At 43.2% G+C, this 27,086-nt stretch overlaps 1 protein-coding gene across 2 annotated transcripts in view; it reads right to left on the bottom strand.

The window, feature by feature from the left end:
- The window catches only part of LOC142075887 (SET-binding protein-like), a 264,766-nt gene that overhangs the window by 188,776 nt on the left and 48,904 nt on the right, over positions 1-27,086 (bottom strand). For both annotated transcript variants that reach the window (XM_075137941.1, XM_075137940.1), the window contains exon 3: positions 24,984-25,067. In XM_075137941.1, the coding sequence (XP_074994042.1) occupies positions 24,984-25,067 (84 nt within the window). The remainder of the gene's footprint in view (positions 1-24,983; positions 25,068-27,086) is intronic.

The raw sequence follows: 27,086 nt of genomic DNA, 5'->3' as shown, positions 1-27,086 counted from the left end.
AGGGGAGTCGCGGCTCAAATTCTAAATAGCGCATAAGAAAGCGTAACTGGGAAGGAGTGAAGGAGGAACAGAGGGATGGAGGATGGCAATAGATGAAAGTCAGGGCAAAATATCTAAACTATTCCTCGCAGCTTTGACTGTAACTCCTGGGATCGGCCCCTCACCAGGTATAAATCAGTGCAATCAGACATTGGGGAGCCGTGCCAACAGACACCAGCAGGAGACCTGTGTCCAGACCAGCCCCATGTCTCCCCTCAGGGCCGCATCCACAGCCCTGGGTGACCAGTGGCAGGATTCCCACAGGGGTAACAACACCGGGCAAAAGAGCCTGGGAGAGCTCCCCGACTTAAAAGGAGCATCTGCACAGGAACAATGTCCATCCGTCTGTCCGTCGAGCAGCACATTCTGTCCTGGCTGTCAGATGCAGCCCTGTGTACATTGCTGCCCAATCTATATTTAGCCCCTGATGTAACTAAAGTCAATAGTATTCCATTAGGGCAGCTGCTCCTAACTCCCGAATAGGCTTTCCTATGCCGCTCCACCTACGCATGTCAAAAATCTGGACATATACAGCTACAAAACCTTCCCGTGTTTATATACACAGCGGCACACTTTTGAATAGAAAATATATGGCTGTTTGCATAGTTTAATGGTCTGCTATATAACAGCAGCGGCACTTTTTTTAAAAGAGACATTGGTTCTTCTTGTCCAGGGGTGAGTTTAAAGGGCTTAAGCTTTGCTGCAAGTCAATATTGGCCTTTCCCTTTTTAGGGTATGTTTGTGCATCGGAGCATTCGTTATCTCTGCTGCCGATGACAGGTTCTGTGGAGGGTTTTGTAGCGTTTTCTGGGAAGGAAGACGTGCGTATAAAAAAGAAGAATCACATTGCAAATCCCACACTTGAGCCTGTGAGAAGTTTACAACTGGTGTTTTGTATTACTTAAGTAAGGGCTGGCGTCAGGCACCGTATGGATATTCCTAAGTAAAATTCCAAAGTAAAATTCCAGTTTAAACATTTTGGGTTTCCTTTCAGTTTTGGTATGAAATGCTACAGAAGGTATTGCAATGCAAAGTGCTAGAGAATTGTAGTTCCCTACCACAGCCCAGGGAAGTGCAGGAATTAAAGTGATTACCAAGATAAAGAAAAGTTAAAGGCACAGACCTGAAATCATGAATGGGGAGGGGGAGGAAATCTCATATAACTATCTTCTGCAAAAGATCCATCCATCCCTTTACATGACAATGTAGAGAGTGAAAATGGCCAAAATACATTAAATCTAAGAAATAAATAAAGGCCTGTAAAAGAAACACACTTCAAGAAATATTCAAGTATGACAGGTTTATAACTGAAGTTAGTATTGCTTGTGTTCCGTCCCTTGACCTCCACCACATGTGCTAGAAGGGCACAGAGAACCTCTGTTGGCATTTCTTAGTAAATATAAATATTTCTTCTACTAGCAAGGTACATTTGGAAACACAAAATGATGACTCAGGAGTCTGCAGACATGTTGCCATTTAGATCAGTGGTTAAAGCCAAGCCAGCCATTTATTGAGCAAAGTCTATTCCCAACCGATAGCTATCTAATGGTTTTTAAGGAATGAACGGGTGCTTCTTAATTTCTAAATATAAACATTTAAATCAAACACTATAAAGGATGAAAATTAACCAGGATTTGGTACATTCAGAGAGATGAGGGATTTAATGGCAAAGTTTCCTTAAGCATGTAGACCAGAACACAAACAAACATCTTTGGTCACGCTAGGACATACAGTGAAGTGACACCCAAAAGGGCACCCGGACACTCACATGTCTCCCCTGCAGCCATGCATGACACCGCAGTGTCACGCTTGGTTTTGAATGCCACTGGCAAACCAGAGAAATAGTCCCATTTCTGCAGACCCAGACCACAGCTGGGGCAGCTGCTGGGGGAGTAGCACCCTCTGGAAGTCAGACTAAAACCGACCACTACCTGAACATCACAGATCACAACAAAAGCCCCCAAATTCACCTCCTAACGGTGATGGTTGCTCTTTACAAAAACATGGAGACCAAGCATTCGAAAGCATTGCTGTTTACACTTGTTTGAAACTTACACCGGGGATGGGATACACCAGAGGAGCCCCAGGTAGGTCAGGAAGGAATAAGAGCAAGGAGGTAAAAACATTTCAAGAATATTGCCTAAGCAACACACTGACTCTCCAGTGAAGTCTGCGTACAACCTGAGGTCTCTGATTTCTTTTCAAACCTCTAGGCATAGAGACTTCTTTCTAAATGCTTGCCTTTCCCTCTCCTCCCATGGTCACCAGGGGCATTGCGACGATGGAGGGAAGCCACCTGCGGTGACAGATACCTGGCTGTGCTTCTCCGTTCCCGGGAGCTATGTCCAGGGAACAGCACAGGATTCATCACATCCCCCTTTTCTCAAGAGCCATGCCACTAACCAGCTGGTCCACGGACATGTCTCATGGAGATGTGGAGTAACTCCAAATTACCCACCTGAGGGCTCGGAGGATGGGGTGACGCTAGAAATCCTTGGCATGAAATAGCAAGACATGGATTATCTCAGCCAGATCAACTCAAAAAACCAAATCAGTTTGTACTTCTCAGAATGATTTCTCTAGAATTCATTAGCATGGAGAAAAACCCTTGCAATGTGGATGCTTTCTGGAGGAGGAGATCAGCCTTAAAATATGGGAAGCCTATAATTTTTCTGGCAGTCTATTCACTTGTTTTTCAAAAAAGGATGTTTGGAGATGTGTAAATTCTAGGAGACGTATCCCACTGTGTAATAGCACTGCCCAAAGTTGCAGGGAGAAAAAAGAGTATGTTTTCTAATCTTTTTAGAAATGCAAAATTTCCAGGTTTAAAAATTCAGGGTCAAAGCAGGTGCTTATGATGATGCTTGCAGTAGAAGAACAATAGACCTGAACAGAAGAGAAACTCTATTTTCTTTATTCAGGTAAGAGCCTCATTAAAAATCAATAGGCCTAATTTATCCCTGATAACATTCTGTTGAAGTCTGTACGTTTTTTACCCTAGGGATTAATTTAGCCTAATGGGTCTTCATGCACAAACAACACAGGCAAGGTTTGATTCTTGGAAATTACGGCATAGCAAATGCTACTATAGGACTTGATCCTATCACTTACGAAGACAGAGTGGGTTGAAATATCTGATAGGCTCAAAGCCCTTGAATGGTGTCCAAATACAGCCTGTGGTGAATAAAATTTTTACGGCCAATCATATGTCACTGTGAATCAACTTTTTTATTGATGGTGTTAATCATAAAATGAAAGAACAGAGATCAATTTATATATTTCAAAGAAAAAAAAAAAAGAGAGATGTGTGATCTTCCATCCCTTGTGGACACTGGCAAAAGTGAGTCATCCTGACCTGCCGTGATCCTTGCAAGGAGATATTTTTCTCCAGTCCTAGAAAATGAGCGTTTGCCTTGCAAGGTTTGCTCTTGCAAAAAAAAAAATCTGAACGTTAAAGAGTTTGGTTTCACTGAGAATACGTGACAGTGAATTAGTGGCCCTCAGGTGTCAGTATACAGGCCAGCGAATTAAATTAAGCTCTTTGCTTCTGTTCTAATGTAGCAGAACTAATGCAGTCACGGCTCAGCACTGCAGCTTCTTAAATGTGGGCACTGCTGCTGCCACAGGGAAGGGAACCTGGTTTCCTTCCCCCGGGGAGGCCGGCTGTAGTCAGCGAGCAACGCTGGGAGCTGTGACATAACGTCTGAAGACACGGGCAGGAGGAGGACCAGGCAGCAGAGGCAGCTCCAGTTCCAGTCTTAACGTCATTAGAGGGGAAATCAAGCACAGTGGCTTTTAAGCACGGTCTGAGGAAGCATCACGCTAGGAGACCGAAAAAAAATCCCCAACAAAAACAACAAAATCCCAACAGGGCAGCAGTAACCCTTTCGCTTTCGATTCCTCAGGTAGAAAAAGGCAGTGCTTGGAGGTCCTGAAAAAACCTTTTCTGTAGAGCTGAGGCTGCCACGATGACAACCAAGAAGTGTTTGGCTTAAGAAAATCAAGACAAGCCCTACAGAACTGCTGGTGGCAGCACCACAGAAATATACGTCTTAAAAAAAAAAAAAAAAAGAAAAAAAATAGAGATTGTTTCTGAAGTCTTGGTGTTCCCATACATTTTGTGCTTCCCTGACTGTATCTTCCACCTCTCTGCTCCTGCCCCTCCTATCAACCTTGCTGCACAGTAGCAAGCTGGGTAAATATTAACCACGATAGGAAATGATTAATGAATTATCAATTGCAATCAAATTGCATAATGCAAACAGTTGGAGGGTAAGGAAAAGTACTGGCTGCCGTCTTTATTATTATATTGGAGAGAAGGTGAAGACAGAAAGTAAGTTATAAGGCTGCTATGTCTACTATAGATCCTGAAATGTATCCTATACGCTGGCTATGTTGGGTAACTCTTTGGAAAGCCGAGCATAAAAACTCATGCAAAACTCTGTGATGATTTGCATGTAGACAGTTATTAAGACAGTGCATACAAAATCTCATCTTTGCCCATGCAAATGAAAGGGTAGAAGTGCCGCCAGCAACTGCTCACGCAAAGCCAGGCTGTAACGGCACATGCCTCAAGAAGAGTAGGAACGGGGCTTCTCGGGCAGGAGGCTCTTGTTTGATCCACTTTCATCAGCAGCATTTCCAGCTGTGTAATGAACAAATAAACACTCTGAAACTTTCTCAGGAGGTAGTCAAGATATTTTTCCTAGTATCAGTCAAGCCTCATGATATAAAGAGCTGGCCTAACAAGTTCCTCCAAGGGTAAACTGAAGCAAAGTGGTGAAAAGGTCAATATTTTCAAATGGTGTTGCCTAAAATATCCAGCAAAGTCAATAATAATCAAGACAACCACTAATTTGGATGACTCCATTGGGGTGTAACTACACAACTTGAAACTTTCATGTTTGAAAACATCGGCCATAACCATTTGCTCGTGGTTAAAGAGAGGATAAGGAGCAGACCTGTGCTGGTTTTTGGACTTAACCACTAAAAACAAGGCATGAAAAAGGCTGAAAAAGCAATGTGGGCACAAAGACTTGCTCGTTTATCTCCTTGAGAGAGGGCTGCTCGCTGGGAAAGGGCTGGGATTGATGCTAAAGGCAATCAGAGGAGCACAGAAACCCGTCTGTGGTCGAGGTGTTCCCTCGGCTCTGGAAAAAGGATCTGAGCTACTTGGCCCTTCTCGCTCCCTCTGGAAACACAAGTGCCAGTAGCTCAGCCACTGACTTCTCTTACATTCGGACACGGATGACATTGAGTGGCGTATCTTTAACAGCTCTTGCTTTTCTAGTTAAGCATTAATGTTTAACGAGATCAGCCTGCAGTTGCTTGTTAGTGTGCAGTGCTCCAACTAATTAATACATCACCGGGAGAGCCGGCCTGCGAAAGGAGAGCGAGCAAGTGCATTCCTGAGGCATTTCTCAGCCTTCAGAACGGGGAGGGGGGAGGGGGGGAAGGAAATATGGGCAAAGGGTTCTTCAGAGAGGGGAAAAAAAAGAATTGAGTCCTCCAAATGTTTGTGCAGAAATGCTCAGCTGACTTTCTATGAAGAGGCTGTCTCTCACCACGCCAGCATCCTCCCGATAAAAGATGAGTATGTAGCCCGCAAGGAATGATGCCGGAGAGGCAGCTCGAGTGTCACAAAAACACTTCGGCCCTGACAGCCACGCACGTTTTCCAGGCAAGAAGAAACAAACAAACCATCTTCTCCTCCCTCTCCCTGCTAATTCCTCTTGCCAGCTCACCTCCTGCAACTGGGATCACAGGGAGATCAGGAAAGTCTTGTCAGCACCTGGCTTGAGGCTGTTCCATTGCGTTTGGCGGAGCTGGTACATGCTCAACAGGCAGGCATTTTTTTAGAAATAATATGCATTCCTGCTAATTCTCACAAATGTAATGGGATTCCCGCTAATTTTCAATTTATTGTACCTACAATCCCATCCGCTGCGTCAAGCGATATTTTGTCAGCCTTCCTGCTGAAGAGATCTTTAAGATGCAACTCCAGTATTTTCTAGCACCTCAGAATCCAGCAGGAAAACCAAAAGACCCTTTTGTGGTTCCTTTAATTTGAATTTCAGCTCAATTTTTAAACCAGGGAAGCATTTTTAGAGCTACTGAATGAAAAAAAATTAAAAATCTGGGGTCGCTCCTACCGTAAATAGTGTCTCAAAGCCTAGCGTTCATTTTTTACAGCTATTTTAGAATACAAAAATGAAAAACATAATTGTCTCTTTTTAAAGGAAAAGACAGCCACGTGGTGTAAAGCCTCCATTTGTACGCAACACGAAAGAGCAGTCGGGGTCATCAGAACCACTAAGCATAAAAATTTGTAGCTTAGTTTTTAGACATTTAGTCTTGGGAGTGTTGTAAGAAAACAGAGAGATGGGCCAATATACCTATCACGGATTTAGGAAGAGGACCCAGCTTTTACAAGGAAAGTGTGTTGCAGCTGCTAACATGGAAGTGATAGTTATTTGGCGGTGAATCATACCCGCTTTAGGATTAAAGATCATACCTATATGTGAGTCACTATCATCAGCAGTGTTATAATTGGAGTCGCTAATATTGCTAAAGTCAAAATATTTGAAGATTGTGGGCCAGGCTCCTTAGAAACACTGAATTAGCTTTAAAATTATACAAGTTAGATCCTATTTATTTGCCTTCTGAGTTTCAGGGACTTTATTTAAGCCTCATCATTCATTGATACTGCTGCAGATGTTTAAAAGGAAAAAAAACCCCAGGAAAAAAACCAAACCACTGCACACCTCACATCATAACACTCTTAAAAATCACAAGAGTTGGCTACGCAGGTCCCAAAATAAAACTCAGCCCATGCAAACCAGCCATCCTTCCACTCCTGGATCCAGCTGAGTGCTAAGTGGATAACATAGGCAGGAGGTAAAGATTCAAATGTTGATGCTTGAGCAAACTGAAATGAATCGGCAAAGTTAGGAACTTTGGCACGGCAAGAATGAAAGCTTTTCATTGCTGCATACCGAGTCTGCGGAGACTAAGTGGAAACTGTGCTCCACCACCTTTTTCAGTACTGGGTAAATGACAGCTGATATAGAAGGACAATTTGCTACTATTGCTGGAGATGGAGCGAAGAAGGGAAGTGAGAGAGGAAGAGAGAAGTACATTGTATAAAAGAGAACAGCTGAGAATGATGCTTTAGCGGTAAATGGGGCTCTCTGGTATGAGATACGATCTTAAGCTATGCTGTGAGCATCCTTTCCATAGCAGCAAATATAATACAGGGGGAAAAAAATTCTGTCGAGGAAACACGCATTAGACAATTCAAGAGCAACTACATTACTTAAGAGAAAGATCTAAATTCATTTACTTTTAGTCTTAAATCTCATAGACATAATCATGTATGCATGTAAATATGTCCACGTGTAGATGCAAGCTTTATTTTCAATAGCTATATGACCCAAATTATTGGAATAACTGTAATCTGTTATCATGATGGCTAATGGATTTCTCCTGGCACCAGTCTCTGAGATAAAGAAGTTGTGCTACCCCTGTTATCAGACGAGAGAAATCACTTGGAGACAAGCTCCAGGGTGACCGAGCAAGGCTGGAGATGAACAGAGTTCAAACATGATTTTCAGTGGTCCAGGAAAGACTTGATTTAAGCAGGGGACAATTTGGCTCATAATCTTAGGTAGATAACAAAAAGTGAAAATGAGTATGAAACAAATAACATCATAATTATTACAGAAGAAACATAAGGGCCCTTGTTCATCTGAGATGCCGCTGTACCAGGACTTGAAGAAATACAGGTCAAGAGACTAGGAGGAGCTGAAGACTAGAAATAGTAATCTACTTCTAACTCCCAGTTACCGGGTGTAACTTCTGTAACACCTAGGTGGTGTGCACACGGGATCAGAGACAACACCACGTCGAAACCCAAGTAATGGCAATATTGACATGCTTCTGTTCAGCCACTGATCATTTCTGGAACCTCCGTACCTGTTCATGGGGCCAATGACTTGCTCTTCTGGCAATTAATTCTTAATGAATTGCCAATAACAGTATGAGGACTGAACAAAACCCAAAATCTTTCGTGTAATCCTACACACATTTAAAAAAAAAACAAAGCAAGAACCAAAAAAACCCAAGACAAGTGGATGATTCACTCTCCCAGAAAACTAATTCACAAGCCTGCTTCATCATCACCTGAAAGCACTGGAAAAGAAAGGAAAACCTAAATGCACATCTAGCAGTACTTCACTTGGACCTGAGATTATGTCTATTAACAACACAACATATGAAGGCGAAGCCTTCACCTCCACTGATGTCCTGACATTACAACTCACTCCTGCCTTCCCTATTTATTTGGTTTCTTTCCATGATATTGCTGTCTCTGGAAAGATGGCTGGACTGCCACTGCCACTTGGGGAAACCTCGTGCCAAGGAGGAGAGGAGGCAGGACCCTGGGTAGTGCCCAGCACATGGGGCCACTTCATCTCAGAACTTCCCATCACTTCTAAGGGCTGGTGTATAATGGCGTAACTGGGATAGTTTGGACATTTTAAAGATTAAAAGATGAAAAAGTAAGAATCATCTTCCCAAATGATAAAAAACAGCATGGTTTTAGTGACGCACTGAAAGTCCCCCTCCTCTGAAGTGAACTTGGTACCAGTCTGGCATGCTCAACAAGTTTCAGCTCAAACACTGCGAGTTACCACAGTCCAAACAACCAAATCAGGGACTTATCATGGGAAGTGACAGGCAACCTCAACTATAAGCGAGGTCATCAGCTCCATCTAAACACTTTCTTTGAAATATATCTGCAGGGGAATAAAAACAGGATGGCAACTGATTCAAGACTAAATACTCCGACATATCCTGTAATACCCTTTGCACTCTCTTTTTGACTCCAGGAAAAGCCGGGAAGCTGAGTAGCAGCTCCGCTTCCGTTCCCTTGTCACCTCCCCTCAAGAAGAGCGACTTTTAACCTTATTATTTATATTACTCTCGCATCTGCAATTAGGTACTGCACAAACACGCGATCGGAGGGAAGTACCTGCCCCAAGGAGCCCACAGATGGGCAGAGAGGCAGGGGAAGCGTTAGACCGGGAGATAAACCATCTCGCTCCACGTCACGAGGCAGAGCCGGGTGTATGGGCCAGCTCTCAGCTTGGTGACACTAAACCCCTCCTGAGCAGCCACGCGCCCATCTCCGTACTGCCGGCAGCATCTGCCTGCGGCAACAATTGCCCATCTGGCTTCCCAAGCAAGGGAGGTCAAGCACGGAGGGGGTGAGCACATCCCCTGGCCGCATCCTTTTCTGCTGGGTTGGATGCAATTAGCTGGAGTCGTTAGAGCTGCCTTCATGCCTTCGTTAGAGCCATCACCCCTCCCATGAAGCCCATTCTATGGTTGATGGGCATGCTCTGCTCTCCATCACGGTCTTACCAAGGCCAGCTGGCTCAACGGGGGCTCAGTAAAATACAGACCAAATCCAACTTGAGCAGTAGCTTTAAGATTTTTATTTGTATTTTTTTTGCAACTCCAGACTTCTTTATCTCTCCTCCAATTTCTCCCTTTGTAGGCATCTATACTGTCCTGGCAGGGCCCACAGGCTGAAAACCTTTCATCCCTCTGCAGCTAGAAAGCATCAAGATGTTTATTTTCTTCCTCTTTTCTCAGACTTAGTGAAAGCTTTTAAACACAAATGGCTGGAGATTCACACCTCGCATCCAGAGCATATCTGAATTCACTAAAAGCTCTTAGGTTTCCTGTCACCCAGTGAACATAAACAAAGCCGACAAACAACCACACCTCCCCTTGGAAACTATGAAAAACCAGAAAGAGTTAAAACCAGCATTGAAGACCTTTGGCTGACAGGTTGAATAACAAACACACGCGCGTGTACACACGCACGCACACACCTACCTTGCTCGCGAGTCAGCCCCTGTGCTGGAATGTGTAATACAAGCACAGCAGCTGCCTATACCACTAATCTAAGGAAAAGGTCAAAGAAAGGTATGTATCCAACATTTGCTTTGAAATATTCTATAAGAAGAATATGATGTTTTTTTTCCTTTCTGTTGTCTTTCCCATACTTTCACATTCATGCCACCAAGAGAAGCAAACAGGGCTGCTTCTGATATTAAAGATCCCTTATACAGTCCTTTGAACAGGGTTGGGTGGGTTTTTTTGAGCAATTAAGGAGGAGGGAAGGTATGAATCGTTTTGGACAGGGAGTTGTTTAAATATTAAGCAGTGAAATGTAGTTGCAGCTGCTACTCGGGAAGGATAGGGGTGATCTTGAATGAGGAAGAGATGTTTGGAAGTCAAAAGCAACCTAATAATGGAATCGGGTAACAGGGAAAAAATTAGAAATCTTAAAATTGCATTCGAGGAAAAAATCTAGATTAGTGCTGTGCAGGGTAATCCTCTCTACAACACTGCCTCACTCTTTGAGACAGCATTTGTCAAAAACCAGGAGTATTCTCTAAAGGACATAACCTTCTAACAATAATGTTAGAATGAGGCTTTTCCCTTGCTTAATTTCTTTACGAAAATGGAAGGAAAACAGTAATCTTTATAATTCATGTATTGATAATAAAATGTTTAACATCTCAACCCTGAAAAGAAAAGAGTAAATTCACAGGAATTACTCTGTGAATTTGTCTCAAAAGGATTCCTTCTCCACCCCTATTATTATTATTTTTTGGTGGTAGATTATTTTTATGATAGGATTAACGTTACCGTCTTGGCTTCTCTGTAAATGGTGAATTCACCTTGCCATAAGTTGTTACAGCTGGAACAGAGAAAAGAGATTTCTCAAATCCTTGAAGTTTTTTTTTAAAAAAAAAGAGTGTCTTGATGGGTTATTCTTCCCATAAATAGAGACATTCATATTGGCATCCCTCATGATGGAAACATTCTCAATAAAGGCTGTCCCAGATCCAACCAGTTAAATTTCAAGGAAAAGGTCTTGGAAGAACTTAATGGGCTACAAAGCTCTTGCCTTGTTATACAAAAAAAAAGCACACTTGAGGCTCAGCACTGCCAAAAACTTCTCAGATGGGTTGGCTGGACCCCCCTCGCTCTCCCTTCATCATTTCTGCATGACAACCCTGTCCCCCTTTTTTTCACTCCTGTCCTATTGTTGGGGTGATGCCTTTTCATGACGCAGCTCTACCGGAAAAAGGCTTCATTTCAGTGCCGAGACAAATGTAGAAGAGTCCTTCAGGATGAAAGGTAAGATAAGAAAAGTAACTTATTCCATCGAGCTAAAGAGCAGCTCTTCTAGGGCAGGCAGGCCATTTGCCATTTGGGTTCACTGGGAGAGATGCTTCTATTCTTCTCCCCTCCCTGCCTCCCGGTCCGTGAGCGAACGCGGGGCTGGAGAGGAGAGTCTACATTACACTCCAAATGCATTACTGCTCCCTGCGCATTGCTATAGGCCATCAGAATAAACCTGACAGCGCTTTGAAGTCTGTAAACCGATTCCTAGGTAACTGCTTAGAGTTTCTCCCCTCCCCGTGCCCCAAACAGCTTTTCATTTGATGTTCTGGCGCAGAGCTAATCTGAGAAAGGATCAGAAACTCGACGCTATTGACAGTAGTGACAGGAGTGTCTCAGTGTGACAGCTGATTGAGCCCGTCTCGCATTTCACTGACAAACTCAATTGCTCCAGTAAATCGAGTGAAAGTCAATACAGGCAGCTCCTCCTCGGGCCCTGGGTGCATCCCCCCTCCCCTAGCCCTTCTGGGGGCCCCTGGCCGCTGCCACCTTTTGTAGGACCCAGCTCAGAGCCCCATCTCTGTGTGTGATGGAGAAATAGACCCACAACTCATGAGGGCTTCAAGGGCAGCAATGCAGCATTCACTCTGTTTATCTAACTTCTCCCCTTTCACCTTTTTCCTTTTTTTTTATTTTTTTAAATAGAGACATCTCCTGGAAAATCAAGTTTCATCTTAAATCCTCAGCCCAGGCTTATGCTGTAACAGCCGGGCAGCGTTGGAGGTGCAGGAGTGCGGTGTCTGCATGGCCAGCCGATCCCAAGCAATGTCCATGTGGCAGTGCACGTTGGGGATAAGAAAAGGAAATACAGGTCTGTCTCTGCTGGCTTTCTCTGGTGTAAATCAGCCATAAAAGCCACCTGCGAGGAAAAAAATCTTATAAAGGTAAAAGAGGTGGGAGAAGAGGCTCAAGCTGGTTGCAGATGGCAACCTTGTGTTGGCAGTGAGTAACCAGGCAATTAAGTCAGTGACTTAACAGGCTTTTTCCATACTTTAATTGTGAAGCAGGGGTGTCTGTGGCTCAGAGCAAGCAAACCACAAAGCAGACTAAGCACCAGGCACGGGGAACCTGAATTTGCGCAGAAAACGGCGCAGGGAGAAGGGCTCCATGGTGAGGAACATATGCAGGCTACTGTTTGCAAATGGAAATCAAATAGGTTGCCATTACCAATAATGAAGTGTGAGGTTGGCGTGGTTTCTGTCTCTCAGATTTCAGCACGGTTTATTTTTATAGAGGCAGCTTCCTCGTGCAAAGTGTTGGCAAACAGGCTGCTGGCAGGGAGGCGGGGAGGGGGGAGCGGGGAGGACGGGGCTTCTTGGGGAGGGCACAGGAGCCTTTCCCACCTGCTGGGATGGAGCAGTGAAAGGCGGAGATGGAGCTCCAGGAGAGAAAAGTGAAATTTCATAGAGACAAATGGCTGAGCTATTAATCTTTTTGACGAGAGGAGTAAGGGAAGATGCAGGAACGGAGGGAGGGGAAAGTAAAATGGTGCTGAGCAGGTATCAGGATGAGGGTTAAAGATGGCAAGCTGAAAGATAGAGCCATGCAAATGAAATAACAGGCTCTCTGCCATGTGGAGTCATAGGAACGAGCAACTACAGACACCCCACCTAAATACATTCCCCCGTCCCCAAATTCTTAGAGCATGTCCAGCTTTGCCTCCACTTACCCTACCCAGCAAACAGCTGAGGATACAAAAGCTACACTGTCCCGCCTGCCTTAAAAGAAATCAACTTAAACATTACAACACCTCCACCCCAGCGTTACGCTCTGATGCCAGGATCAACACGTAGACAGGCTGCCCGCCCCGCTCCCACCGCTGCTCCCTGGCAGCTCAACATCTCGGAGCCGAAGCATCCTGCAGGCTTCCCTCCCTCCCGGCTCTGCGCGGACACGTGTGCTCCCAACCAAATGACCTCATCTGGACCGGATTGAGCCTTCCAAGTCAAAATAAATACAGCATATTGGAACTGGCAGCGATTTTCAAAGGTTTAAGTTGGGTCCCTCTCAATTTTCACTCAGCACTTTATACATTTTGTCTGCTACAAAATGGGAGCATTTTATATTCCCAGCTCCGATACATATTTTATGAACCTTCAAAAAAGCTGCCTCCTATGCAGTTAATATTTTGGTTCCAAAGTTAACTGGTTAAAACACATATTAATAGATTGGGCACGGAAAAAAAAAAAGAAGAAAGAAAAAAAAAAGGCAGGTGAGAAATGCTGGGGGAAGAAAAATAGCAGCAATGTTTGGAATGGCTCTGCAGCCAAGACAGCAAACCTGGTCTTTTTAATGGGACCACCCAAGTGAGCAAGACCTTAAGCTCTTACTCACGTGTGCTATGTTCACTGCAGTGTAATTCAAAGTCCAGAGGGGAGTTAGAAAAAGTAATAGTGGGGTTTAATAAGGGCTTAGCAGATGAGAGAAAATACTGGGTTCCCACCAAAGTTCATTCCCAAACTTGCCAGCAGAATATCATGTGATCTCAAGTCCGGTTCAATAAACACGGGAGCAGGGAGACGGTGCTGCTGGAACAAGCTGTCACTGCCTGGACTTGCCAGAAGTCAGCCATTGTTCATCAGCTTCTCCTGAATATACTGTTGTGGGATTTTTCTGGACGTGAGTAACACCACCTCCTCTAAACACATTCCTGACTTCTAAACCAAAAAACCCGAACAAACCCAAAAATCTCTTCTGAAGGCCGCTTAACAGAATAGTATTTGAGCAAGGGGTATTTTCTCCAAAAAGCAACCTATACAGGAAGCCTTCCTTATTTTAAAGTCATTAGTTAATTCAACACCAATCCTTTATGTGTTATGAATAGTTCAGTTGGGTTGGCTGAGTCAGGTCTAAGGTTCATTTCCAGGTCATAATTAAAAATATTGCCGGTGAGGAAACTGTATTTATGATGCTGTAAGTGCCAAGATAAGACAAACCAAGAAGTAATAAAGGAAAGAGAAGTTTAGAAAGCCACTTAAAATAGAAGTGGACGGAGATACAACAGATCACCCAACGACGGCAAAGCTGGGTTCTTAGATTACTGCCCCTATTGCTTTCTCCAGTCTAGCTGAAACAGTCCCAACAGCAAAAGTCTATTGTTAGATTTAGCGATGGTATCTCCAAGGACAGAGCAATAGTCATGTGCAGGATTGGCTGTATCAGTATCCTTTCTCTCCGGGATTACACTGTTTGTATCCTAGCCTCTAGGAAAGAGGATGATTGATGTATAACAGCAGAGGAGGGAGGAGGGGGACAAACAGGAGGGGGAGAAGACAGCAAAACTGATGCCCAACATGAAACGTTTAAGCCCTAAACTTCTGTGGGGATATGATCCTACCCTGCAGCGTTGTTATTTTTTTGCCACAGAATTAAAAAGAAGGACTTTTCCTGGTGTCACTGCAGGCCACAGAGGATAAATCCAAATGACAGGGCTTAAGTTATGAATATGGGGAATTAGAGATGAGAAGTAAAGCAGCTTATAATGACTCTCCCATTTGCTCTTTGGAATACAAGCTTCAGTATTGATTTTGAAATGCCCTATCTTCATCCTAGCAGCTTCTCGAAAATGAAGCTTGAGAGTTTCTTCACCTTGCAACCTCTTCAGCGTGATTTGATAATGATAAAAAGAGAATATAAAAGCTTTTGCAGGCTGTTATTCATCAGAAATCATTCCCTTGTTTTCTAAGTACAACCACTGACCTCTAGGGAGGATGTTGAGAGAGATCTTTCAATTGACTTGCTTATGAAGATAGCCGTGGTTCAACCCAGAGCCTCCGTTCCCGACACAGTCGGTGGAGGGAGGTATGGATGCCTCAACCACACGTCAGTCAGTCAGTCATCTAAAGTCAAACCACAAGAGTGCCCTGCAAAGAGCCTACAACAGCTCCAACCTTGCAGCACTGGGGAACACAGAGTTCATGGAAAGTGGCTAGCATCTCCTTGTCATCCTGTTTACATGGATACTCAGGCAGCCTCAGGACACTTACCCAAGTCTTGGCCCATAACACCTATAGATAACGCAAGTATCCATATTCAAATGGAAACTTTTGCACCACCTCATCATCACACGTGTTCCCATGCCTACGTGACAAGTTAAAAGACCAAGCAGTCCAGGGCATATTGAGAAGGACATAGGGTTGGGAAAGTTAATTTTATCATCTTTTCTGACCCCAGCTTCGGGGTAAGGTAATCACATTTCCCACATAGTTGCAAAACATTTTGAGCTCTTTTTAAAGGGCTTGATATCAACTACCAAAATAGTCATGATGGGCATCTTTGGTAGGACAAAACACAGGGCCTTATCCCTCATAGCTTTTCCCTATTTGCTCAGACTCAATGTTGTGCAGGTAGAGTCTAACCTGTTCCAACAATGGAGTGAAATAACTACTCTGTCAAATAACTCACATCCTTGAGGAGATAAGACTAAGAAGGAGAACTAAGGTGAAATAACTTGGCTAAGTTTGTAGAACAGATCAGTGTTGGAGGATGAGAGCTGATTTCCCAGCTGCCTACACCAATACTCAGCTGCTAGACTGATCCTGCTGCCCTCCAAAAACGAACTCCATTACCTGAGGAAGGACAGTGAGGTTTCCTGTGGCTTTTCATTTTCCTCTCTATGTTTTTTCCTGACAAAAGAAAAGCTATTAATATTCGATCATTCCTGCATGTAAGATGCAGTTGCTAAAATGATTTTGCACTTAACAGCCTCCAGTTGTAGACTAAATTGATGACACTTAAAATGTGCCCATGAGCCATAGCAGAACGATCCCATTACAGCAGTGCCTTAGTAATGTTGTGTTAGTTAAGGTTATGTTGTCTGGTTTTGAGGGTTTATAACCCAGCTGTGAATATATTCTTCAGGCTGGAACCAGTTGCAGAGAAGGTTTAGTCCTGCAGCGAATCATCTGGCTTTTTCTTTTATTTTTTTCCAACTTTAGATGAGATTTTTGTCTGGTTCTTTTTAAGATAAGACATAAAAAAAGAATAAAACATCCCTCTGTCGGGATGCTAGTAGGAGCCATGCTATATTTCAAGCCGGTGTTAACCTACCTCAGGCAAGGCCTACACCACGCTAACATCCAAGCACTCCCCAGTCTTTAACATGAAGGATATCCATGCTGCTTTCACTGCTTTATAATAAAGCTGAGGTCTTGCGGGAATTAAATCACACGTCTGGTTGTGTAGGAAACCTGTGGCAAACTGAGGGACTGAACCAGCATCTCTGAAGGGTGCCCTGACTCCGTAGACACTGAACCACTTCTTCTTCCACCTGTTATAAGGACTTTCAAACTATAGCTTGAATGAGTTCTCCCCTGCACAAGGGATTTTTTTCTTCTGCAAAGACTATTTTGGTTACAGCTTTATTTGTCAGAGCTTTCTGAGTGCTTTCCAGGAGGTAATGTTTTAAAAACTGATTTTGACCTATATAAGGAAACTTTAAACCCAAGGTACACATGTATCTTAGGCTGCTACTGTCTCTCACCAAACCAGACTCGTATGCACAAACAAGAAACTCACGAAGTGGGATATAACAAAGAGAGAAAGGATATAAGGAACAAAAGACTGTTTAGATGGAGCAATGCAAAAATGTTCCTATCAGCATAGTCAACCCAACAGCAGAACAGGCTCCCACGAGAAAATCAGGAAAAGTCATCGCCTGAGCTGCTGGAAAATTTAACTGAATACTTTTTCCATGAATAACCAATGTTATGATTGAATGTTTGCTGAATGCAGAACAACCATATTGGGTACCATTCCAGACAGATGACCTGCTGAGATCTGGGACCTGAATTTCATCTTGTCTTGACATTGACTTTGGTACAATGTGAGTAAAAGAAGGGTGCAAACTGCCACCGTTCTGCTTGGGTAGCATTTTACACCCATGCCGAGATAGGCGTGAAGTGCTCCACAAAGTTGCAAGCACAACACTCCAACCAACGAGCGTGTCCTTCTCTCCATCTGCCACCCTCCACAAAGCTTTTGCACTTTCCTTGCACCTCACAGCTCTCAGCAGCTCTGAGCAGGCCGTTCAGTTTGCATGAACCTCAGAGTAGATGGGATCTGGATTCACATGACATTTGTCATCTAAAAGGTGGTTGACTGATACTGACCCTGCCATGGTGTCTTCACACGTTGGCATCTGCTAAGGGGCAATGGGAAAAAGACAGAGTGGGAAAGGCAGCAAATGCAACCATCGCGATGGGGAAAGATGGTCCTTACTATATCATAATCAAATGGACAACTCCAAATCTTCACCTATGCCTTTTCCTCATTCATCTGCATGTTGTCCCTGCCTTGGTTGAGTCTCCTCGCAGCAGGTAAGCTGCTAACGTGGAGGACATGGGATCATTTGGAGCGGCTCAGCAGTGCAGCTTCTCTCTTCCGACTCTTTCCCTCTTTGCCCGTGTAGAGAGATCAGTGAAAACAACAAAATAGTTATTAATGCTCCCTGGGATTGCAGAGCCTGAAACGACATGAGACAGCATTTTCTTCGGCTGCTTTAGTTCTCTTTTACCACGCTGCTGTGTGTTTGCCTTTGAGGAGTATAAATGACCCTTTCAAATTCGGGATTTGAGGCTGGCGATGACAATTGATAACACTAATTTTTTCATGTGTGAAGCACTTTTCATTCAGAGGGCTCTCAAATTGCTTTTCAAAGCCGTACAGCTTCCCTTCATCTACCACCGAAATGAACCTACCTCCAAGGTGGAACAAAGGACCCATCAATGCAAGGTGGCAGTACACAGAAATTTAGGGCAGGAAGTGAAGAATAAGGTGTCCCACTGAAGGTGCAGGGTCAAGTCAAGTTGGCAGAATACATATCGTGAATGAGAGCATGGACAAAACATCATCGCCAGGACTCGCATGCTCCAACTCGGGAGGGAAAGTGCCATGGGATCATCACTCACTAGAAAAGGTCAGAGCCCTAAGTTTTACATCTCGAACACGGGCAGGGCACCGTGTTAAAGTACGTAATCAGAACTGCCTTAAAAGAAAAAAAAAAGCAATTTGCTGACTGCCATTTCTGAAGCCTTTCCTGCAAAAAAGGTCACTATGAGTTTTTAAGTCCCCCTCTTCAAGTAGAAAGGAAAGGCTCTATTGAACTTCAGTCTACACTGTGCTACACTTTACAGGAAGCCCAACCCATTTTGAAATGAATATGAACTGTAAGAGGAGACCACAAGGTGGGAAACTCTTGAAGTAAGTACAAGACTATTCATAAAATGAGTGAGAAAAGGAAATAGGTGATTATAAAAGGTCATCAGAAATGTCAGCTTACCAATGGTATTGTATGAATGGAGGTGTAACCCACTGCAACACAAACCTATTACAGCTGAACTTGCAAAGGACACCCATAACCTCAATCTCTTTTGTTCAGAGGCTTACATTTAGGAAGTTTCTTTCATGACATCATAGCTCCAAAACTTACATAAACCCAAAGAATGGGGACTTATTCACCCAACTTCCATTTCACAACTGCTTCAATTCCACACAACAGGTGAATGAACTTTCCCAGCCACCAAGAACATAGATGCTTAACACTCGATTCAGCAATTACCAAAGCACAAATGCTGTATGAATTTGGGAGGTCCAGAGAAAAGGCAATTGGTGAGTCTCATTCAAATACCTCTCGTCCCCAGTCAGATCCCAATGAGAGGAAGAGATTTCCAGCTTTTAAAAAAGTTTTCTGAGATTAAATTTTCTACAGCATTTTGGTTCACCAGGTGGAACGGTTTCCCCCTACAGCATCACCAGCAGCAAGAAAATTGTGGTGGGTGAATGGAAAAGCAAAGGTGGTCCATGTTGCTGAAACCAACACTCATATCATGGGGGGGAAACCAATCTGATCTGGCAGCAGGAACAAGATGCAGAAGTATTACATGAGTGAGTATTTTGGAAAGTAAAAGATTAATTGGTGGGATGAGCGTAATGACAGAGCTACAAGGTTTGCTTTTAATACGTACCACCGCCAAAAGGGACGTGTTTATCAGTGGTGCTATGTGTAACAGTTCCCTGAGATCTCAAAGGACTGAATGATCTAGGACCGTTTCCTATAGTTCCATGTTCCTTGTATGATCACCTAACCTGCTTTATTCAATGAACAAAATATTTTTAAGGGTGCTTTACTGCCCAGACTTCTAACATCCTCTCTCTTTGTATTTTACTTCTTTTTTTAGCTTTTTATAACCCGTGCAGAATCCAATGATTTTTCAAGCAGAGATTCAAACTCTGCCATAAACTCTGAGCAGGAGATGGTAGACAGCATACCTTCACTCCCCCAATTCTCTCCTCCTGCTTTCTTCCACCCATGTATTTCCAAATTAGCCAGTGCTTTCATTTATTTTTATTACTCTTATTTCTTCTAGTGGAGAGAAACATTAACCATGGGGGTGTGATCCAGACTTGCTCAGATGGAGTGCGGGAGCCTTTGCACTCCCTCATTTCGTGCTTCAGTGCATTTCTTGCTGACAAGTGGAAGAATGCAAGCGAGAGCCAGCAAAGCTAAGGCAGATTCTCCAAAACCTGGTCTCAACCCTCTGCTACACCATCAACAGATATTGCAGCCCTGGCTGCCAAAGGAACTTAGCCCTGACACAGTTCAGGCCAGGCCAGTTAGCTATTTAAAGAGGTGGGTTTATTTATATACTTTTTACCCTCCTTCCCTCCCCTCCAAACTCCCCCCCTGTTTTTTAAGACGGGAAATTACCAGTAGCCCTGAGCACGTAAAATTTGACAGCGGTTTACCAGATAATTTGTATTGGGCCCTTTGTCTTTGCTGGTACTTTTATTCTTCAATAAATTCCTTCAACCATTAAACAATGTTACTCCCACAACAACTTTGGCAGAGACCAAAAGAGTGTGGCAGGTTTGCTCCAAGTTTCTACTGCTTCCAGGTATCGAAGAGCTACATGGAGACAAAAGATGTTTTTCTTTCCTTTGCTCTGTTCTAAAGGGTTTTATCCTGGATTTCCATACAGTCAATGAAAATATTTGAAAAAGTAATTAAGGTGGATTTTGGGGGATGGGGGGCGTGGGGAGATTGGTTTCAATCCAGTGCTTAAGTCATTGTGCTTTTGCTGAAATAATGATGACATCCATTGATAGCACTGCCTCACCTCCTTAAAAAGAACCTGTAGTGCTAGGAAAACCAGAATAATTATGAATTAAAGCACTGTCTACTCTCAGCAGATCTCTGGTGACACAAGTGAAAAGGAATATATTTTGAGATATACATATATGTGTGTGTATATATATATACAGGCCTGCAATCCCCAGTCCAGTGACCTGGAGAGGGAAGCTGGATACCTCGCAACTTTCTGCACGAGGTGAACAGTGCTGCACGCCTCACCTCAACAGTGCAGTGTTTCTTCAAGGAATCCAGAAATCCTCAAAAAGGTGGTTGTTTTGGGGTCTACTTGGGACAACTGGAGTCCCAGAGAGCTAAGCCCAACTGCAGTCTCATCAGCTGTTGAAACCTGCTACAGCCACTAAATTAGACCTTAAAATATTACCCTTGCAAAGACTGTATGTGCATTAGGTTATACTGGGATCTACCTAAAAAAAAAAAAATCAAGCAGACAAATAAAAAAGCATCAGAGAGGTTATTATCCCCAACACTGAGTTCAACCTTTGGAAAGAGGCAAACTCTCGGGAGGCTTCAGGGGAAAGGAGGACACTCAGATGAGGCCGCAGAAGCCCACAGGGGAAGCTGCCTATTTCATTTCTGGAACGTGGACCATGTGCGTTTATTTTTAATTTTGAACCAAGTTCCTCTGCCTCCTGCCAGAAGTCCTGAGCCCTGTGCCGGTGCAACAGGAGCAGTGGCCCAGCCGTCCCCTAATAGCTATTACTTCTTAATAAAGAGCAGCGCTTAGGCAAGGGATGAGGTTACCGTCGGAGGGGTCATGATTAATAATGATTAATCTGATCCTTGCCAACATGAACTGGATCCACCATTCACTAAATAATTACTCTGCAGCATGGATACCGTTTCCAGAGGAGGCATACATTTGTCATATTAAAACCAAAAACAAACACATGGAAGGACAGGAAGATCTGACTTCTCAGTAACACTTGAGCTCACACGAGCCACCAGAAAAGTTAAGCAAAGAGAAAAAAGAAAAAAAAAATCAAAGGGTAAGAGCAGTTAAACATTGATGAGCCACCTACCTTTTGGGAGAAGCGGCGGAAAACAAATAAAACTAAACCCTGAGAAGGCAGAGCTGCGTGTGCTGAGAATATGGAGCGCTCTGCTACTTCTGGTTCTCAACCTTATGCATACCTCTGATATGCACATTATTTGTCCACCCACAGAATTTTTCCCCATTTTTAAATGACATTTTGCTTTCCTCAGAAAGTACACAAATGAAATCACTCCCCAGGAACCATCTTTCCTACTTTATGTTAATATACGACTTAGCACAAGGAAATCCTAGTCCAGGATTGCCATTCTTATGCAACGACGCACCTCAAATAATAAGCAACAGTATAATAATTTATGGGGAGGCATAAATTTCTGGGAAACTAGTAACCACTCTGAAGAGCATATATGAACCTTACAATTACAGTAGGATGTTTGTGGTGCAGAAACTTGGTTCTGGGCCTTGGAGCAAGGATGAATTTCACTCCCACAAAGCACACAAACAACTGGCAGTGGTGCCAATGGCAGCCAAGGACACGGGGGTTTTGCTGCCAAGAGGTGGCCCTATTTTGGGACTCCTCTCAGTCATCCTGCTTCACCGACCCAAAGCTTCATCAAGACCATTCATGGAGGATGGGACTTTAGTTCTTCAGTATGCTCAGCTGTATTTCCTTTGAGGTTTTCAAAGCTTTTGTGGGATTTATATTGCACTGCTTAGCCTTCCACCTCATTTTGTAGGGTTTGATTTGGACTGGGAGGCCACACAACAGAGACCACCAGTCCCTCTCCTGCTCTGGTCCAAATCCAACACGAAAGCTGGGCTCCTTGTGACTGTTGTGAAATCCCAGGCCCATGTGAGCCTATTTGGACTTCTGCCCTTGACAGTGACGGGGTTAGGATTTACACACCGGTGACTCGCACCATGGAAAATACCATGCAGATAGGTGCCTTTGGATGCCAGACGCAGGGAAGCAGATCTCAGGTCAAGGAGGTTAAGGTGCCTTCTCTTCTAGAGGCATACTGGAGAAATACCAGTAAATTAAATCCTCAGCAATGGGTAATAACTTGGTTCAGCTGGGGATTTTCACCGGCGGGGCAGCGTGTCTAGGACTTTTTGCAAATTGACTTGAAAGAATGAAAAAAATTAAAATCTTTGCAATGCATCACCTTTCAGAAAAATTCAGCCAAAACGTAGCTGGTTAGTCCCAAACCTTTAAATATTTAATGGTATAAAACCCACATACCTATTTATGTGTACTTTCATGAAAATGAAAACTACGTTGCATTTTCACACAGCTTTACAGAGGCTTTACAGGAAAACACAAAGGAAGAGCGAAAAAAGAGAAAGAAAAAGACCCAAACAACAATGATGAAGGTAAATCTTTAAAATCTGAGACAGGACGCAGGAGGAGGGGGTAAAGCTCGGCAAACAAAACTAAATCCAGTGCAGTGTTTCTCCCCTTCACAAAGTGAAACAAGCTGTTCCTAAAATAATGCTTCCTTGGTTTTCTGGCAATTAGTGTCCTGAAGGATTAGCCTACAATCGTCGGCAAGTGTTTGCCTTTCCCAGCCGATGTCACCATAGAAGTCTGTGTTTATCTACAAGGCCCAGGGGATAATTTATAAGCTGAGCTGGGGTTCTGCATTCACAGGCAAATGTTCCACGCTGCCACCCACCCTCCTGTACTAGTTTCCTCCCCATCCACCTCCTGTCCCCTGACAGGACCCTGCCAGGGGCACAACGAATGAGCTTTACAGCCTCTGGAGCAAGCATTTGCCCTATAGTTTATGTTGATACAGCAAAAAAGAATTACCGAAATGGTCAACACATCACTAGACATCAAAAATTAGATTTCAGAAAGCAACTGAACACAAAGAATAATTTATCATTGTCCCAGAACACTTAAAAGAGAATGTGTGTGGGGTTTTTTTCCCTCTGAAAACTATTGCCCATTCTACAATTAAAGTATTGCCATCGATGAGTTTTAGGTCCAACACTCAGGGTTTGTTAGAGATGGTGTTTTGTAAAACCTCTCTGCAATCAAGACATTCCTATTTCATTTTTAATCTCTACTACAAGCGGTCTGACCCTGCTCTAGTCCTGTTGTAAATCAACAGTGATTCAACCAGAGTACATCAAAATACAAAAGACTAAAATTGGTAGAAGTGTTTCATTTCTAAATTAATTTTCTCCTCATGTGTTAGAACGTCAACATGAGAAAATTAAGCTTGTATTTGAGAGAATGGGAAGCTATTCTTTAAAGAAAAGTAATATGAATCCTTGTCTCGATGGTGAACTGATAGCATAGCTAGTGACGATGAATTTGTTATTTTGAAAACGCTAATTAAAGAAAAAGAAACAACATCAATGAAAGGCTCAATCCTACAAAGCATTTATAAGTGTGACCACTGTTCCTCACAACAGAACCTACCACAAGATAGATAGTCAAATCTTCTCAGAAGTCAGATCTTCTCAGACATTAACAAAACAAGACTCGTTATTAATTACAGTTGATGAACATGCATGTTGAAAACGAAAAACGTTTTTCCTCCTGAGAATTCATCTCTTTTCCCATCAATAAATTATTGGAAGTTTCTGGAGCTTTGTGCACATTGAATCTGCTTCAGGTCTATACCTGGTCACAGGTTGTTCACAAGGTACATTAGAGAGCAAAGTTATTTGATATTTGAGATCAACTGCTTCACTCTAACCACATTTAACACTGGATGACCCAATATTTATAAAACATTTCTGCTCAAATTAAATTTTGTTCCATCTTTGAAATGAACGATCTCTGGATTCAAACTTCTCTTTAGCTACAAAGCCGAAAGGCCATAATAACTGAAAATTTTGACAGGGACAAACTCGGCTGGTCTGAATAAGTGCAAAATGGTAGGAGGTAGGAAAAGACCACCAGCTGGCTGTTGTTCTGAGCACAGTCCACCTCGCTTGCAATTACTGAACCCTACAAGTGGTCCCACTGACGTCAGTTTGACCAATTTTAGAATAAGGGGCCATTCATTCAAAGTAATGAATATTGAAACCTGGCCATTGGTTTGTGAACAAGTTTTTACATGTCTATCATGAGGAACCTCAATAAAGAATGTTCTTGTGATGGTGTCACTTCAGAACAAAAGCATGCAACGAATGGCATATTTCTCTGTAACTATCGCCCATCCGGGCAGCTACAGTATGAGACCAAAGGTTGCCTGCATTTAGCCAGCAAGGAAGTGCAATATTCTTTAAGAAAGGCATTGCCTGGAGTGGATTTTTATAAAGGAACAGAATTCATGAATAAATAAACCAGATGGGAATAAGTCAGGCTAGGGCATTAACAGCTCCTAGTGCAATGAATCCCTGATCTTGCTTGAAGGTTTTTCTACAAATAACAAATACAAAAACATTAATGTTGTACCATTGTCAGCCACGCCAAAGACACTGTTTGTGTCCAGGAACCCCGATATGCAACAGCACAGTTCAAATCAATCAAATGTTAACACATTCTTTTATTTCCACCAGTTAAGGTACATATTGACTGACCTGATCTGAGTCTTTCACTTGAGCATTTTTCCCTTTTCTGCAACCACAACTCATGAGCAGTTTTGCATCTCCAATGACTTTTCCCTACAAGAGAAAGGCAAGAAAAACATCAGCACAATCTGAACCACCGAAGATCAAGAGGTTTGTGTTTATGACCAGAAACAGGGAAATAAAGGGCATTAGGGAAGCCTGTGGACTCATTCTGCATTGCTGGGAGATACCCTTTCACAGAGGCGTAGCTCCAAAGCTGCCAGGAAGACTTCCCCAAAGGCCAAACATCACAGCATCAGGGATGTCACATAGATAGGGGCAGAAAGAAAGTAAGGTGTGTAAAAAAACACAGTGGGAATTCAGGCAAGCCAAGCTGAAAAGGAACAGGTTACTTTAACCCAATGTTTTCATATACATACATGAACAGGGACAAGTCTACCACATTCAGGGAGTACAATTACCAAACTGGAGTGACTTGAGGTAAGGCTCATACACCAGCATTTCTGTTCATCATTACCAAGTTAGTGCTTACTTGCTTCTAGTGTAGATAGATTTGGTGAAATAAAGTCTATGGGTGTGACTTGGCCACGTTTGGACAGCTGTCCACATTTGGGCAGCAAGTCCTTGCCAGAAATTCAACAGCCCACCCTCACCCAACACTGCAGTTTGCTCGTGCAGACCCTGCAGCATCGATAACGCGCTAGGGCCAATGGAGATTTCCGAAGAAACAGGGTCACCTCTCCCTCCTTTTGCCTACAGCCAACAGTTTGGGAAATAAGCTGAGCTCAACCATCTCCTTTTCCTTGACAACCCAGCAGGTTGATTGAGCGTGATCCAAGCAGCAAGGTCCCTCACATTAACCTGGTTCTTTTCTGGGGATTATTTGAGTCACTTTGGATCTTCACCAAAGCATTTTTGGAGCTTATCAGACCTGGACATCTTGATAAATCACTATGGCAGAAAGAGGCTGGGATTCCAAGTTTGGTCAAAATGCTCCTTGATCTCAAACAGTAACACAGCCAACTGAGTCCCCACAAACCCATCGCAATTACTCGCTTTCCCATAAACACATACACAAAGACATTGCCTTTTTTCAGACTTTTACTGTCCACAGCTGAAAAATAAACACTCTCAGCATCTGCTGGGCAACAGAGGGAGAATCTGCTTGCTTGCAGCCGGGAAGAGTCATGAGATTTCAGCTGGATGAATTTATATAGAAAAGGAGACCTCAACATTAAAGCAGTTAATGAGTTTAGCCAAGTGGAAGCACTCTGCCCTAAATGATGAGGAAGGGAAAGGGCACGATTAAAAGGAATTGCAACCATTGCTCAATGTCAGGGCACAGCAGAGAGATGACCCTTGCTGGCAGGAATTACAAACAGGCAGATAAACTTCTGGTCACCTTGGGAGAGCCTGCAACCTGCCAGGTGTGTTGAGGTGTCTTACTTGGTGACCCCAGCATCTCATAAGTCCCAGCAAGGTCAGATAATGTGCAAAAATTATCTTTTCTCCTCTTTCCAAAAGAGATACAGGAAAAAAAAAGACACTGAAAAGGCTCTACCTAACACCTTATACCTAACCAAAATGCACAATGTTTGAGCTGTTGATTGTAACCTGTCAAACTTTGAGGTTTTCAGGGGAATACTTGCAACTGATATCCTTTGCCTGCAACTCCCATCTATCAAAAGTATTTTGCTTTTGCCCCATTACTACAGTCCTTCAGCAATTAATCTGCAATCTCTTAAATTCTAAAACCATTCCCCAGAAAGAAGCGATTAAACCTAAATTTAAAGGAATTATATTAAGTTATTATGTCAGAGATAGGAAACTGAGGCACAGAGACTTATTTGTTAACCAAAGAAGACTTTTCAGACATCGCGGAGTATCTGATACAAGTTAGAGATAAAAAAGGACCTAAGGGAGTCCCACATACTTCCTAGCAGACAGCTGATGGACAGCAGCCAGGATACCTTAGGGTGCCTATAGCAGCAACATACACCTGTGTTTGGGAAACTGGATCCATACATGACTTGCTGATGGTCAACTTGTCATAGTATCCACTGCAAAGTTATTATGCTGAAAAAGTTACTCCAACCCTTTTTACACCACAAA

The sequence above is a fragment of the Calonectris borealis genome, chromosome Z, assembly GCF_964195595.1.
Source record: "Calonectris borealis chromosome Z, bCalBor7.hap1.2, whole genome shotgun sequence".
Lineage (NCBI taxonomy): Eukaryota > Metazoa > Chordata > Aves > Procellariiformes > Procellariidae > Calonectris > Calonectris borealis.
The sequence above is the reverse complement of the archived record's forward strand: the minus strand, read 5'-3'. Positions and strand labels throughout refer to the sequence as shown.